This window comes from Balaenoptera acutorostrata, chromosome 8 (assembly GCF_949987535.1).
Source record: "Balaenoptera acutorostrata chromosome 8, mBalAcu1.1, whole genome shotgun sequence".
Lineage (NCBI taxonomy): Eukaryota > Metazoa > Chordata > Mammalia > Artiodactyla > Balaenopteridae > Balaenoptera > Balaenoptera acutorostrata.
This window is the reverse complement of record NC_080071.1, coordinates 105,396,291-105,414,320: the sequence shown is the minus strand read 5'-3', so window position 1 is coordinate 105,414,320 and position 18,030 is coordinate 105,396,291. Positions and strand designations below refer to the sequence as shown.

Here is an 18,030-nt window from a genome sequence, read left to right as displayed (position 1 = left end):
AAACACGTGATTTCTTTGAGGAGAGTCATGGAGAAAGAAAGAAAAGGTGACCTCAGACGAGTGAGTTTCTCTCAGGGATGAATGGGGGGAACTGTGGATAACCTGATAGCCCGTGGAGACAAGATGGTAGCGAGGTCCTTAACTCAAAGCCGGATTTGGATTATCTGTGAATCTAGAGTTGCCACTGTCCCTCCGTGATCCCAGGGTGACTTGAGTCTCGTGTTGACCCCACATTTGAGACCAGTCCCCAAAACTGGGCTTCACTTCATCTGGGAGAAGTGCTATTGTGCTTCCCGGATGTCTTCTGTTGATTAATTTATGAGTTGTGATCAGACTGTGTATCTGAAGCACTTTAACTCAATGCTAAATATTGTCACTCAAGCTCTTGAAAAATCGAGTGGTTTCCTTCTTTGAATATTTTCTGAAAACATGTGTTCACATTTCCCCAGTAGAAGTTGTGGGGTCACATCTGGCTGTTTCTCCCAGTTCTCCTGCTCCGATCAATTTACAGTGTAATTGATGACACCAGGAATAACTTAGCAGCTGATAGTATTTCAGAGAACGACTTTTTTTTTTTTAACCCCAAATTTTTAAATGACTCAGAAGATAAATTTTAAAAATTTATTTTAAATTTTCTGGAGACTCTACTACTTTTAGAGCTACTTGTTGTAGAGACCAGATCATAGGACATAGAGAGAAAAGGTAGAGCCAGGAATTTCATTTTCCCTGAACAAGCCTTGCTGGGAACTTTAAAAATACAAAACACAAAAATATTCAGAAATTAAAATGACAACTTTAATTTGCTGTAGCAACATATATTCGTTGTACCCTTTTTCCCCCAAATGACACAATATATCGTTTAGGTGCCTATATCCCTTTAGGTTTGACAATAGAATGCTAAATTTCTTGGAAGGCAAGTGGTAAATTTATATTTTACCAGATCATATTGAGAATGTAGTTTCTGAACCCTTCTTTTCTTTTCTTCTTTGATATATTGCAAGATGGCAAAAATCGTTTTCTTCACTACCAACATAAATAATGCTGTTCCACCCTCTGTGGAACATTTGTCTGCTTCTGTTCCCAACTTTTCCCAATGCTAATATACCTCCTGATGTGTGAAGATAGCAAATCCTGTTCAACAGATAGAAGAAAAAAAGTGTATTTCAACAGTCACTTTTGCTCTGCCCAATTTTCTATTCACACTGGGTGAAGGGCAAATCTCAGTAGTTGGAACTGCCAGAAGGACCTGTGTCCACTTGCTTTGTCTGTAAGAATCAGATGAAAAGTGCTGGAAACAGACAGACAAACCAAACCAAAGCCACAGCAAAACCCACAGAAGGCATCAAAGTTATCAGCTTTACAAAAAACAAACTGACAAACTGAATTTGTCTTGCCCTATTTCCTTTCATGAATACCACCCCGCGACCCTTGGTCATTCAGGGCCATTAGAGTTTTCCCACAATGTGTCAGGGATTTTAAAATCCAGTACTCTCAAAATTCAGAGGGAGATCGTAACTGGTACTGATTTTGTTTGCTGTGTCAAAATACTGCAGATTGCGTGGCTTAAAAACAGAAATGAATTCTCTCACACTTCTCAAGACTAGAAGTCCAAGATGAAGGTAGAGGGAGGGTTGCTTTTTCATTCCTCTTGGCGTGCAGGCGCCCACCTTCCTGCTGTGCTCCCACGTGGTCTTCCTTCTGTGTCCCCACGTGGTCTTCCTTCTGTGCCCCACGTGGTCTTCCTTCTGTGTCCCCACGTGGTCTTCCTTCTGTGTCCCCACGTGGTCTTCCTTCTGTGCCCCCACGTGGTCTTCCTTCTGTGCCCCCACGTGGTCTTCCTTCTGTGTCCCCATGTGGTACGAGGACATCCTGAGGCATTCAGAGTTGGCATTTCAACATAGGAATTTGGGGGGACGCAATCCAGCCTATACCGGTTACAGAGAGCTAACAACAATTACACCTGTCACCATCAGTTACTTTTTTCTGAGAGCCTGCTATGCTCCAATCATGCGGAGAGTAATGTGCATGGGGAAGCAGGTTGTGGAAACAGCTGAAAATCCAGCTCTCTCCCTCCCTCCCTCCCTTTCCCAGCTTGGGTACACAGGATAGATGGTGGTGTCATCATCTCATCTCTCCTCTAAAGCATCCGAGCTGAATTTAAAGCAACATCACACACCACAGGCCCTTATCAGAGAGTATATCCTCCAAGTGTCTTCTATCAAGCATTCACCCAAAGCCCAGCTAACAGAAGGCGTATTAGGGGATGGGAGGGCCAGAGGAAGGCCATGCAATCCATCTGTTCCTTAATTTCACTCTTTCCATCAAGCCATTCGTTTAAAGGCTCATCCTTCATGGTAATATATGGATTTATCAACATTAGTTCCTTAGCTTTTTCCACAGGACCTCTAAGAAATTCCTCCATATAAAGTCCTTCAAGAAATTTTTCCATGTGAAATTCAGTGTATTCCCTTTTTGGTAGGTGTGTTATTGAGGACATTTTCCTGTAGATTTGTTTATGTCTTCCCATAAAGGATCTCATATGAAAACTTACTTTCAAAATTTAATGTTCAAAAAACCTTTTACCTCCCTTGAGAATTGGATTTCTTCTTTTTGTGAGTAAGAAATGTAAGACTGGGACTTCCCTGGTGGTGCAGTGGTTAAGAATCCACCTGCCAATGCAGGGGACACGGGTTCGAGCCCTGGTCTGGGAGGATCCCACGTGCCGCGGAGCAACTAAGCCAGTGCACCACAACTATTGAGCCTGCATGCTGCAGCTCCTGAAGCCTGCGCACCTAGAGCCCATGCTCTGCAATAAGAGAAGCCACCGCAATGAGAAACCTGTGCACCACAATGAAGAATAGCCCCCACTCACCGCAACTAGAGAAAGCAACAAAAACCCAACGCAGCCAAAAAAAAAAAGAAAAGAAAAAGAAATGTAAAACTGATGGTATCTTTCTTTTCACTTTTACTGCCAAAATATAATTTGTTCTTTTTTTCTTAATTTTTATTGAAGTATAGTTGATTTACAATGTTGTTTTAGTTGTGTGTTGTGTTAGTTTCAGGTGTACAGTAAAGTGAATCAGTTATACATATACATCTATCCACTTTTTTTTAGATTCTTTTCCCAAATAGGTCATTACACAGTACTGGGTAGAATTTAAAATAAAATAATTTATTTCCATCATTTCATTTTCTGTTCTTATGAAGACAGTTCTGGTCTATATTTTATTTTGGATTTATTGGTTATGTTCTTTTTGAAAACCATCTGAAATCAGACAAATGAATACATATAAATAATATTGCTCCTTCCCCCAAGGTACTATTCTTTAGAATACAGAATTTTACTTATACTTGTTTTTTATCACAGAAATTCTAAACTTAGTAAAATTTAAGGCATAGAAATATTAAATTAAAAAATTTAAGATATTATTCTAAGTCCTTTTGAATCTTCTGACTGATATTTGGGGAATCTGGTAACTCCCAAAAAGAGTTCAATGGTTCTTCATAATCTAATTTTTCAACTGAACCAAATGATAATTTATAATCCAATTTGCAACAGCTTCTTTCTGTTATCCTGTTGTCTATCCTAATAGGAAGGCATTCTCAGACTCCTGCATGGGTTCCTCACTTCTTTGGTATACAGAAAGCATGCGAGTATTTAGGCTCTCTCGATGTAGTCAACAAGAAGTCTCTCATGAAATCATGGTCCAGCAACTACTGGACATTGCTTTTTAGGACCTTGCCTGCCAAGTTACCTGGTATCACTTTCGTCCTGCTTTCTTGGTTGCAGTAGTCACAAGCCCACTTAGATTCAAAGGAAGGGACTGTCAGAGACTTTTCAGACCCTCTTTTTTTTATTTAATTTTTTTATATGCTTTATTTTTTTACATTAATATTGAAGTATAGTTGATTTACAATATTGTGTTATTTTCAGGTGTACAACAAAGTGAATCAGTTATACATATACATATATCCACTCTTTTTTAGATTCTTTTCCCATATAGGCCATTACAGAGTATTGGGTAGAGTTCCCTGTGCTAGACAGTAGGTCCTTATTAATTATCTATTTTATATATAGTAGTGTGTATATGTTAATCCCAATCTCCCAATTTATCCCCCCACCTTTCCCCTCGTAACCATACGTTTGTTTTCTATGTCTGTGACTCTGTTTCTGTTTTGCAGATAAGTTCATTTCTAACTTTTTTTTTTGGCTTCCACATATATATCCTCTTTTGAAATCACCACATGTATTACGCGTTTCTTGTTTGAGAACCCTAGTGTTTAAATATTTTTACAAAATACTGGTATTAAATGTCTATTTTAAGCTAAACGGTGGTTATTGTTCATAAGAAAACTATTAGAATCCTGATGGATTTGCTGTTATTGTTTCCTGTTGGAGACATTCTTTATCCTTGTTATATGTACAACAAACACAAATAAATACTTAGCAATTTTCCTGACTAGATAAAAAAGAGGATTAATTGCAGATGAAATGAGTCATGGGAAGCTTGACTATATATATTTTAAAATAATTGAAACCAATATTCTTTTTACGTTTTTAGTATCTCTGAAATTAGAATGAATTTTACAATTAATGTCATGTTTTAGTTGAACTAGTAGTCAATTTTCATTTTTAGTGGTACATAAAACAATGACACAACTTATATACAGCAACTGGCATTTGATGAAATATGATAGTTGCTATTCACAATTCCAGAATAATCAGAGACACTTAGGATACAATAATATCCTCTATTTTGGAATAAATTCCATATAACCAGAAATGAGTCCTGGATCTTAGATCTTGCTTAAATTGGTCCTAGAAACCTGTTAACCCTCGGAAGAATCTTCCCCCACTTGGTAATATGCTCGTTTCTCTAATTTGATTCTAGACTTCAAAGAGCAGCCAACAATGCATTAGCTGTCTCTGTCAACTGAAAGGCCCCTTAACTGACTCGTTCCTATTGACTGAGATCCTAGAAGGAGGCCTCTGTTAATGGTATAACCTGATAGGAGACAAGGAATAGGTTTGCCAGCATTGGAGTTGAGTCTAGATGTAGTATATCACGTTCTAGTCCAATCACTTAGCTTTTCCTTGTGATAGCAACAAAGTGACTCTTGCAGGATGAAACCCCACATCATGTTATCTGATAAAATATATGCCTGGCTGGGAGCAGTATAGCTACACATTTCTTGATAATGTTCCTGTCTCAAATCTTAGGTAAAATAATTCATCTTTTGGGGAATTGTATTGGAATTACCTTTACGAGTGTTTATACTGTAATATCTTTTAAATAGGATAAGGCAGTAGACATTGTGTGTGTACGTGTGTATACAGACATATATATCTACAAACATGTATGTATGATATATATGTGTAATATATACATATACATACACACATATATATATATATATATATATATATTCAATTGTTATTTAAAAAATTACTGAGTGTCTAGTATTTGCTGGGTGTATAATGATTACTAATCATCCCTGCCCTTAGGTAGATCACTGCCAACCTCTTGTAATATTGCTTGCTTTCTACCTTTTATGATGAGGAAACATAGCAGCTGGTACACTGTAAGTCCTAAATAAACACTAGTTAATTTTTTTTCACTTTTTTTGATTTAGAAAATTACTTTGTATGGACACAAATGGTTAATCAATATTTTCAACTGGTCATTTTATCTAATGTTTAAAATATAAAGCAGTCTTTTAAATGGCATATTCCTGTTCGGAAACCAAAGTTACCACTTTCATATATTTTTTGATTGTAGAATATCTTTCAGAATAATTAAATGACCTTTGTGGGCACTCGTGGAACAACAAAAAAAAAAATCTTGAAGGCAGGAAACTCATAGCCTCGCTTTATTTTTTGTTATGTACCCTGCAAATAACCATAAACAGGAGAGTGGTTAATAAATATTATTCAGATTTGGGGATGTGAGATAGGAGATACAGGCATGAAATCCTATTTTTATTACTATCATTATGCTGATGATCGTCTGGCCACTTCTCTCTGGTCTGTGTAATTGCAAAGTTCTTCATATTTTATTCATCGCACAAGCTGCTCTGTGCCCATTCTTCTTATGCTGCTGCCTTGCACTGTTTCCAAACCTTCCTAACGGGTATGATCTGTGAGCTCCATCAACTTTCTGTCTGTGCCTTGTTCAGGCCTCTAACGAATATGAGACTTACAGCCATCAGTTATGTTTCAAGTACAGAAATAAATGAATAGGGGTTTGTTGCTTGTTCATTAGCACTGTGCAAAGCAAGATCACTTCGTCTCCTTCATGGTCTCTTTGATGAATTTGCTCACCTATTATAATTTGGAAAATCTTGATTCACGTAGATATTTATGTAAAGTGTTCCAGCTAGGTCTTTTGTTCTTCTTATCTTTTTTTTTCTTTTCCTTTTTTTTTTTTTAACATAACCAGGTAATGTCTACCAACCATCAGTGATAGAAATTCATGGACAGAATTGTGATCAATTCTTCTTGTATCTGTGATTGTGTTTATGTGTTTAAAAAAGAAGGAATAGAGAGTTACTGTTGGAGGTGGATCAAAGAAAAAAGATGGAGGAAAGAAGAAGGAACGAGAGGAGTGAAAACAATTGGGGGAAGGGAGAGAGGGACATAAGTGAGAGAAGAGAGGGAAAGAGGGAAGGAAGATAGAAAGAGGGGAGAGAGAGAAAGAGTAAGAGTGAGTGGGGGAGAGAGAGAGAGACAGAGAATGAAAAAAAAAAAAAAGAAAAAGGAGAACCAGAGAGAGGAGGAAAGAAGAAATTAAAAAGAAGATTCAGGCAAGAAAGGGCATGGTGGGGTGTATGTGTTTATTTCTAATTTTCTGCAATTTACAAGGACTCTGTATTAGTTGATTAAACAATAGGAGTGTCTTACATAAGCATTCTCACCCTCTGTTACATGTTTTTCACACAGAAAGTCCCACAAAATATGCCATCGTCAGGAAGAATTTACAATATGGTTGAAAGTCTCATGCTATAAACCATAGTGGGTTAGTTGTTGCTTTGGCAAATGGTAACAAAGACTTAGAGGTGGTTTATCAACATAAATGATCACAATGGCATTTTGATTAGCAATGCAACATTTACTCCTTTCTCACTTTATTTAACACAGTTATTGATTTATTGAGTGCCTTATTTCATGAAAGATTAGGAGCTATTGGGGAATATGGATGTGTGAATACCTCTGTGTGCCTATTTTATGTACCTACGCATAGGATAACGAGTGGTAAATATTCTTCATGCTTTGTGAGGAAGTATTGGAAAATACTGATGTGTCCACCAAACAACCCAGGAAAGAATGCAGGACTGGGGAATCTAGACTTTTTAAACATTTGTGTATAAGTAACAGATGAAATATCTATGAAGGACAAAGAAAAATATTTCATATCGCCAAAGGCCAGGCCCACCAAAAGGTTGTGAGTGGGAAGGATTCTGGTAAAAACAAGAGGATGGATGAGTGGAGAGACCAATGAGTAGACACAGAGAGGCATAGGATAGATAGAGGACAAAGTTCATCATCTTCCCATCAAAACAGATGAAAAGTGAGCATGGGAGACATTTGACACAAGAAGTGAGAGAGGGTAACATTTTTTTCTTTCTTTTTTGAGTCAGAGTAGAAGAAAATTAAGAGAACTTGAACTGGCCCTCCCTAATCTTTCCAAAATATGAAACAGAGTTTGCTAAAGAAAATGAACTGCAGTGGGTTGGGGATGGGGGTTACAGAAGGATGGATAACTTTGGGAGATGCTTCTTTGGGCGGTGGGTAGAGAAAGAAGGATAACTGGATATGGTTCTCTGGGGAAACTTCTAGGGAATTCATGAGATGATTAGCAGCATCAAATGCACACTAACCATTTTTCTATTAGACCAAGACAAAACAGAAGAAATTAGTTCATAAAAATTTCAGTGACCTTTTTCTCAGTTACAAGTTAAACTTAATCTTTGTTATGTATTTTATTCATCTTCTCTTATCATGATATCTTTCTTTAGCAGAAAGGAATATAATCTAATGTACATGTTTTGATAATGGAATTAAATCTGAAACTAAGCTTATTCATACTTAGCAATCTGCAGTGTCATTGAATAAGAATTTTCCAAAAATAAAAGGAAGTATTTGAACATTTTTGAATAAGGTTCGAACCTTCTAACCAGTGATTCTAAAATTTTAGTGTGCAACATTTCAGCATCACTTTGTATGATAGAAATGGAGAATTTGAAGCTTCACTCACTGTGTGTCTGGGAAAAGATGCTGTGAACTCGTGCTCTTACAAAAACGCCAGATTATTCTGATTAAAGTCAGAGAGAAACAACATTTTGAGAAACATTGATCTAAGATTTCTAGAGGGAAATTTCAATAGGTTCCTTATTATATGATGGCCTATCACTTCCTTAGGTATCTGTTAAACAAAGTTATAGGAGTTCAGGCAAATAAGTCTTAGAAACAATGGTAATCATTGGAACATTTGTGTTTGCAGGTATTTTTGTTTGATTGATTCTTAGGTAAATAATAAATAGACCAATATAATTGGGGAGGTAATGCAGTTTGAAATATTCCCAAGATATTGGGAATGCATACTCAGTAAGGCCCTGTGGTTTTACCAATAAAATAATTATTTGATGCATATTCATAATTTCAACTCAAGACTAATTTCTGTGAATACATACCATCCTGTTTCTATTTATCATAGGACTAGATTTCATAATATACAATAAAAATATTATTGGGGTTTGGACCCACAAGATCTACATTCAAGTTTTCCTATCTGTGTGATCTTGAGAAACTTATCCTTCATTAGCTTCAATTTATCTGTAAAATAAAAATGAAAAACTTCACAGAGCTGTTAGGAGGGTTGAATGACATAACTTATGTGAACCTTGTTTTGAGTCTAGTGGTATGAAAATCCAACTTTCTTCCACTGGTTGGAAAACAGAAAAGGAAGGTGTATTCAAAAAAGGGATGAATTTGGAGTTTTCTCCAGAACTGTACTCTTCACTGAACTTTAGCCTTTTTTTCCTCTTGACTTTCTACACGTTGTTTAAAATTCTACCTCAAATTTATTTTATTCTAACTTGCGTTAAAGGTAATATTTAACATTTTTTTTCTCATTTACTACATTGTGAGGGTCCTAGTGGCAGGCTTTATATTTGTTCTGTATTTTTATACTCTAACCAGGCAAGTGTCTTGTCCAGATACTTTATGTCATTTTGTTAAATACACAAATGAAGTGGTACGTGGACACCTTTACGTATGGTGATCTCATTCTATGCCACATTTATAGTAAGCACTTGTTCGAAGCCTTGATAGGTGTCATTCTCTGGACCTATCACTAAAGTCACAAAAAAAATGCTTGATATCTTCAATGATGGCATAAAATGCCAACTATGAATATACCTCTATAAAGACTAAAGGCCGCATAACCATATACGTTCCTGAAACAATTTTTTAAATGTCATCTGTGTGAAATCCTTCTGTGCTGATGTTTCTTTTTCTTGGCATTTAGTCACTTGTTGATTCACCAAAGAAATATTTAATTCTTAGAACAAACCAGGAACATTCTACATGCTGGGGATATAGTCATGAGCAAGACTTAAAAGCCCTTTCTCCAATTCTAATGACAAATGAGGACCATGTTAAGCAAACAAACAGCAACAAACAAACAAAGTATGATTTCAGGTGGTCCTAAGTATTCCTAAGAAAATAATGGAGTGACTTTGGAGTATTGTAAATAAGGTCAACGGGGAAGAAGTGAGCTTTAATTTCAAGATCCAATGATACAAGACAATCAGGCACTGTAAAAACCCGTGAGAAGTTGGATTTGGACAGAGACAGTAAACCCAGAAGAGCATCTGTGAGGGCCTGGGGCACAGCCAGTACAGCTGGAGCCGGGGAGGAAATAAGGCTGAAAAGTGCAGGAACCAGACGTATGGGGCCTTAGGGGCCACAGGAAGACGCTTGGGTTTTATTCTTGTATTGAGCTAATATTGGAGGACTTTTTAAAAATTGAAGTATAGTTGATTTACAATGTTGTGTTAGTTTCAGGTGTATAGCAGAGTGATTCAGTTATATATATTCTTCAGATTCTTTTCCCTTATAGGTTATTACAAAATGTTGAGTATAGTTCCCTGTGCTATACAGCAGGTCCTTGTTGTTTGTTTTATACAGAGGAGTGTATATATGTTAATCCCAAACTCCTAATTTATCCCTCCACCCCCCACCTTTGGTAACCAGTGTGGAGGTTCCTTAAAATACTAAAAATAGAATTACCATATGGTCCAGCAATCTCACTCCTGTGCATATATCTGGAGAAAATATAATTCAAAAAGATACATGCACCCCTATGTTGATAGCAGCACTGTTCACAATAGCCAAGACATGGAAACAACCTAAATGTCCACGGACAGATGAATGCATAAAGAAGACGTGGTACATATATACAATGGAATATTACTCAGTCATAAAAAAGAATGAAATATGCCAGTTGTAGCAGCAAGGATGGACCTAGAGATTGTCATACTAAGTGAAGTCAGACAGAGAAAGACAAATATCATATGATATCGCTTATATGTGGAATCTTAAAAATGATGCAAATTAACTTATTTACAAAACAGAAATAGACCCACAGACATAGAATACTGGAGGATTTTAATCAGAGAGATAAATCATCTGATATAGACTTTAAAAGTCCCTGTTTCCTTCTGTAAGGATACCTTTCAGGGGATAGAACAACAGTGGGGGCAGGGATTTCACTGTTGAGTCTGTTGTAATCACCTACAAGCGATCACTGTGCTTTGGCATGGGTCTGTCATTGACTAGCCGAGTGACCTTGGGCAAGTAATGTATCCTCATCTGTAAAATGAGATAAAAGTGCCTCATAGTGTTGTTGTGGAGACTGATCAAACTAGGGCATAAAAAGTGCATATAACTTCCTGGAATATCTTAAATGCTCAATAAATGCTGGATTTTTTAAAAAATTAGGATTACTGGTAAAAACAGACACATGAGCCTTAATACACAGATTGATTGCAATTCTCTATTTCTCTGATTGGGTGTAGACTTTAGGTATTTGTCTGATTGTGTGTAGACATTAGGTATTTTACTTTTCTAGATTTGTTTCCCATTCATTAATTGTTTACTATATTAATCAGTATAGGTTAACTATACTATAGCTATACTATGGTAATAAATAAGCCTGACTCCGAGTCCATGGGTCTTAACACAATGAAAGTTTCTTTCTTCTCACATTAGTTTGATGTGGTTACAGGAATCCCCCTCCATTCTTGTCACCCCGCATCTGGAAACTACTGCTTTCAAGTCTGTCCTCTCAGAGAAATTGTGGAATAAACTAAAGGTCTTATTCCCGTACTACAGTGTTCATTTAGTATTATCAGTTCCCACAAATTTGTAATAATTGTCATTTTCTGTAGCTGGTCATTTTTCCCTGCAAGGCTTACATTATCTCTATATGTTATGGGCACATTAAAAAGTCAGAAAGTCTGTGAGTCTTTGGGAAGGTGGGTGTTGAGGACATGAGGGCTTCAGGGACCCAGAGCCTTGAGTCCAGATTTGCCTTCAGCGACTGTGTGACTTTGAACAAGTCATTTAACCTTGCTAGGATTCTTCATTGCAGCTCTTCCAATAAAATATACTATCAGAATGCAAAGCATTATTATATTATCTACAAAAAATTAAAACAATGCAAATAGAATCATTTAAGTTAATCATTTTGTCTACCTCTTTGCCTAACCATGAAGGATCCCTGTGGTACATTCTAGCAAGGTTTGTTCAGTACAGGTTGAAATGACCTCATCAAAGTGATTTTTATCATTTGTTTTGAGAGGCGGTATCATTAATCTTTTATGCAACCCCCTCCTTTTTGGGCTCACTTCAGTTAAATAGGCAGGGAGAAGAGAATGTTGAACAACATTATAAAAATGTTAATTCCTAATGTCACTGACTAGCTCTTAATCACGCTATTAGACATATGTTCTGATTTAATGATCCTAATCAGCATGCAGTCAGACCAAGATTGACTTTGATGAATGTCTAACCTTATTTTGTGGTATGGAAGAGGTTGTTTTTCTTGTTGTCTAAACCTTTCCTTAGAAATTACATTCTATTTAGAAAGAAAGAGAATGTAAAATACTTTCTTTGGTTTCCAGAATCTTCTTTCCTAAACCAGCATCTTGATGATTTGTGTTTCGATTATACAATGAAACATTTGGCTGCAGTCATCTGTAATTATTTGTCCTTACAACTTTGGTGGCTCCTTCCTCTTATTTTTAAGCTCAAAATACTTAACTACAGTCAATGAGATAAGATATCTCTAGAATGTGCAGAAATCTCATTATTTCAAACTTTTGCTTCCTAGCGATGCTGTAGTGAAAATCAGATCCCCTTTCCTTGTGCCTCTTACTTGCACCCTTTTCCCTGGTGGCACCATTTGCTGAAGTCCTTCTCAACACAAAGCCTCCAGTCAAATGTCACCATTTCCATGAAATTAAAATGATTTCCATAAACCATTTCTCAGGAATCTTGGACAAAATATTCATAGTTTCTTCTTCTGGACTTTCCTAGCATTTTATTAACTTCTATATTTTGACCCTAATCTCATTCTGACTTACATTTCTTTTAGCTGTGTATATGTCCTTCTTCCTTAAATGTTATGAACTCCCTTGGGGCAGTGATAGTCTATTAAAATTTATATAACTAGGATATCTCCCCGTGACCTTCACACACATAGAATTAAGCAATAATTGAATGGAATGATTATATATACGTATATATATATATATATAATATAATATACACTGATAATTATATCATTTCATTTAATCACATTGTTTTATAAATCATACATATACATATATGTATGCATGTATAGGTTTTATATATCCTATATATACATATGTGTGTATGTATGTGTGTGTGTGTGTGTGTGTGTATATATATATATATATATATATATATATATATATATATATATGGCTTAGAATTTTGCATCACCTATAGGTGGAGGCTGTGACAGGTGACAGTCAATGACCAGCCATGGGAATAGTTTCTCCAAAGTTCTATGCAGAATGTCTAAAGGAATACATGGGTGAGAGCACTGAGCCAAGAAGAGCTAAGCCAGGACCACGAGCACTGGGGAAACTGCTCTGTAAATTTCAGGAAGATCCAAGCACCGGGTTACCCTGCCAATAATTGGAACTTGAGTTGGGACGGACTCAGAGTGAACCCAGATTGGGTTCAAGTAAAGGGATATGTGGGAGTAACGAAGGGTCTTCCTAAGGGACTGCTAAAATGTCTGCTCTAACTGCTTACATTTATGGGCCAAAAGATAGATAATTAGTTGGGCCAAACAGAATTGACGTTTCTCTTCATTTTCCTCATTCACCGATATGTCTTTTTATTTATGTTTCCAACCAAACTGCAGTTGAAAGCTGGACTGTCCGTGATCATTGTGTTTTACTTCCTTAGAATCCCTACAGCATTTTTGTATGTGGTTGGTATGTGATTTATGTTTTATCAGTGATTGCCGCAATAATGCTATACTTCCGGTGGCCAAAGCTCAGTGGCATGCAATGTTCAGGACTCATGCTCACAGGTCTGAGCGCCAGGCAGGATGGCTGTGCTCCGTGTGCCACATCCTGAGGTCCACCAGGAGAGGCTGTGACCATCTGGATTGTGTTCTCCCGTGGTGGCAGAGTTGCTCCCCAGGAGCAGTGGGAACATGCGTGCCTCTTAAGGTCTAGACTGAGCTGACATGCCATCGTTTCAGTCCGTGTTCCAGCGGGGAAAGCAAGTAGCAAGACCAAGACATCATTGGGGCGGGGCTATTTACTACTCCCATGAGCCCACTATAAACACATGCAGTAAATCCAATTTCTCCAGTGGCCAAAATTTGGAGAAAGGGTGCCGATTCTCTCTTCCTGACTTACATCATTAGAGTCATGAATGAAAGCAAATCAGCCACCCTTTCTGATCCTCAGTTTCTTCCTTTGTTATGTTCCAGCTCATACGCCACGGGGGAATAAACACAAACCTGGGACATCTAAGAGGAAAATTCTGCTGTAACCCTCCTGCTCTCAAATATATGTGTGTGTTTCTTCTCTAGTCTCTATATTTCCTTTTCTTTCTTCTTGCTCATTGATATTCAATGAGTCAAAACAGTTTGCAACTTTTATACTAATTGTCAGACGTGAGGAGGGAACCCCAAGCCTCAATGCTACAAGGCACTGGTAGATTAAAAAAAAAAAAAAAAAGTCTTGAGTGGCTAGTGGCACCTCTAAGGGATTGAAGGCACCAAATAAGAATGGGTAAAACTACTAGAAGGCAACATTTGCACCGGAGTGTACACAAATTTGTTGTTCAGAATTGAGACCATTGATAATAATGCTATTAATAAGATCACAACGTTGATTTGGCTTATAAACAAAAGTAATTCATGATGACATTGAATTTCACCATGTGACCAGGAGTCTCAATTATGGAGGAGAGGTTTGGGCAGTGCCAGGAGGGAGAAGTCGAGAGATTTCTTCCCATATCTTGTGCCCAAAGCCAACATTAGCAAACACCTGAACACACAGTGTTTTACCCTTGTGTTACCTGGACTCACGCTGGGACGATCCACCTAAGCTTACCTCGGTCCTGAAAGTGCTTTTTGTTCTAAGTAAACCCACCAGACCTCGAGGCCACTTGAGTATGGCTTATCTGAACTAGTGGTTAGAAAGAAAGCAATTCATTTGAACTAGCGTCCAATGATTTATAGCTGTTTGGAAATAGGTTAAATGGATTTGTACCGTTTAGAATTATTCTTTAAAAAGAAGATACTAGTTAACAGACATCTCTAACTGGGATTCTAACTTAAAAGCTAGTAAAGGGACTTGAAACATTTTAGACAGTGTGACGAGTAGTATTTTGGGGTGAGTATAGTCCTTCAGGCTGTCTGCCCCCTGACTCAGCACCCATAAGATACTTCTGTGTTTCTTAGTATTTGTTTTATCTTCTTCTCATTACTTACAGGTTCTTGGAAAACGCAGATTGGCATTCTCTTCCTACTTGCCTCAGTGACTTCCATAAGGACATTAGTAATGAATGCAATTCAGAGAAAGTTGTTGCTATTCGTATACATGAATAATTTGTAAATTATATGTTTGTACATCAGGAGTCGTATATGAAGTCAAATCTTGACTAGGCAGAATTCCAACCTAGTGCCATCCTCAGACAAAAGTTACTGTTCTACTTTAAAATGATAAATCATGAAAAATGGCTCTCAATCACTATTTCTTTCATTTTTAAAAAATAAACACATATTAAATGCCTGTTGTATGCCAAACAGAAACAGACCAGTGGTTTCCAAAGAGGACCTAGGCCTAACCCCATTCAGCCTAAGGGTGTATAACACCTCTATCTCTGCCTACATCTGTTGTTTTGGATATACTATCATCTTCTGGATAATAATTTTTATCTACTTAAATATTCCCAATTATACAAGATAACTTCAACAGATTCTACTAAACTAAACTTTGCAAAGAAAAAAAATTGAAAATTGGCAAGGACAAGACTCAAAAATAGTTTTCTGTTAACTGCATAAACCAGAAATTAGAGGTTGCATCCTAGCTTTGTATGGGTTAAATATGACATAAATATGACATACATTTCATTGACCTATGCAGTATTGACCTTCATAATATTTCTTTTGTCCAAATCTTTGAACTTCAAATATTGTGACTTCTCTTTAAAAAATTCAAAAGATATGGTAACCCTGACGTTAATCTTTGTCATGACAGAAATCAGTGTGGGGTAAGATAGGACCACCCTCTCCTCTGAGCCAACGCTCTCCCCCTCACCTTCGTGTCCACCCTTCCCCACAGTCTACCAGAAACTGAGGACTAAGGTCGGGCTAATATTGGCCCTCATGCTACTACTTATCCTTTTGTAGTTTTAAAAGGAAATTAATTTTTGTATCTATATATTCAATATTTTTGGTCTAAGATCTAGCCCAGTTTACTCAATTGTGATGTCTGCCTGATTTGGTTAGCATGTGAGCTTGTGACCCTGAGTCTAAACATTGTGATTAATCAATATTCTATTATAGAAATGCTTTTCATGAAAGTGTTGTTTATATGAGCACATGTATATAGATATCTCTCTATGTGTGTATATATATATATATATATAGAGAGAGAGAGAGAGAGAGAGAAAGAAAAGGAAGGAAGGAAGGGAGGGAGGAAGGAAGGAAGAAAGAGAAAGAAAGAAGGAAAAAGAAAGAAAGGAAGGAAGGAAGGAAGAAAGAAAGAAAAAAGGAAAGAAAGAAAGGAGAGAGAACAGAAGGGAAGGAGAACAGAAGGGAAAAGAGGAAGGAAAGAAGGGAGGGAGGGAGGGATATATATACCTTGTACGTATGTATGCACATATGTATATATATATGTGCATACATACGTACAAGGTATATATATCCTTCGAGACATTTTCATCTCAGCTTTTGTGACATCCTCTGTGCTCTTTCAGGCTTGCTCCACTCTGACTTGTGAAGCATCTTGTCTTTCAGATGGAACCCCATTGACCTGGTGGATCGGACGGTCCAATGAAAGACACCCCTACTGGGGAGGCGCCCCTCCCGGAGTTCAGCAGTGTGACTGTGGCCTAGACGAGAGCTGCCTGGACATTCGACACTTTTGCAATTGTGACGCTGACAAGGACGAATGGTAATGGGCGTCCTGATCCCTCTGCACTCATGGAGGAAGCCCACGAAGGGATGCATAAAATGTCCCCTAAGATAAAAGAGCATGGATGAGAGATTCAGTATGAACTAGGGCTCCTGAATAACAGTGATTGCTTTAACTTTGGAAATTTCTAGTCCTCGTACTTTCAGGGCTATTGCTGAAGTTTGTAACATAAAGCGTGTTGCCACACCATCACTTCTTTATATTCTGAACATTCCATTTTCAACAGGAGAATGAAATGTAATATTTAGCTTTGTGATTTAGTCAGCATTTCTGTAATGTGTAGAATATAGGCTTTGGGAGAAGGTGTGGGAGATAGGGATGTGTAATTATACAGACTGTTTCTTTATTCTCCCATTGTCCCACTGATGATCCTGTCACTGGCCTGCCCTATTACTGCCACTAAAAACAGAGAAAAGAAAATTTATGTTTATTAAACACCTATTTAATCCTCATAACAAGCTATTAATTCTTTTTTTGTATTTTTTTGTATTTTTTATTGAAGCATAGTTGATTTACAATATGTTAGTTTCAGGTGTACAGCACAGTGATATATATATGTGTGTGTGTGTGTGTGTGTGTGTGTGTGTGTGTGTGTGTGTGTGTGTATATATAATTTTTTCAGTTTCTTTTCCCTTATAGATTATTACAAGATATTGAGCATGTATCTTGTAATAATCTATAAGCATATATCTTGTAATGATCATATATTCCCTGTGTTATACAGTAGGTCCTTTTTTATGATTTTTTAAAAATTTTGTATTGGAGTATACTTGTTTACAATGTTGTGTTACTTTCAAGTGTACAGCAAAGTGATGCAGTTATACATATACATATATCTATTGTTTTTCAGGTTCTTTTCCCATTTAGGTTATTATAGAATATTAAGTAGAGTTCCCTGTGCTATACAATAGGTCCTAGTTGATTGTCTATTTTATATATAGTAGTGTGCATATGTTAATCCCAACCTCCTAATTTATCCCTCCCCTCCCTTTTCTCCTTTGGTAAACATAAATTTGACAGAGAAAACAAACCTATTAATCTTTCATAGTTTTCTCACTTTTGCATCTTAAGGTAGAGGAATGTAGATTACAGAGAGGTTAAATACTTTTCTCAGGGTCACACAGGTCTATTAAGAGGCAGATCCAGAATTTGAATTCAGGTATAGCTAAGGCCAGACTCTCTCTTCCTCCCCCACAGCAAGTTACTTTTGTAGATAAAGTTTAGTTTTAGTTCTCATGGCCATCACATGTAGTTTTCCTTTGCCCTCCAGGTCAA

General features: G+C 37.0%; 1 protein-coding gene across 2 annotated transcripts in view; it reads left to right on the top strand.

Annotated features, from left to right (window-relative positions):
* CNTNAP5 (contactin associated protein family member 5) overlaps window positions 1-18,030 on the top strand; it is an 881,311-nt gene that overhangs the window by 694,656 nt on the left and 168,625 nt on the right. For both annotated transcript variants that reach the window (XR_009009129.1, XM_007169254.3), the window contains exon 14: window positions 16,578-16,734. Coding sequence is in view for 1 of the 2 variants with exons in the window: in XM_007169254.3 (XP_007169316.3) it covers window positions 16,578-16,734 (157 nt within the window). In the remaining variant the exon portion in view is untranslated. The remainder of the gene's footprint in view (window positions 1-16,577; window positions 16,735-18,030) is intronic.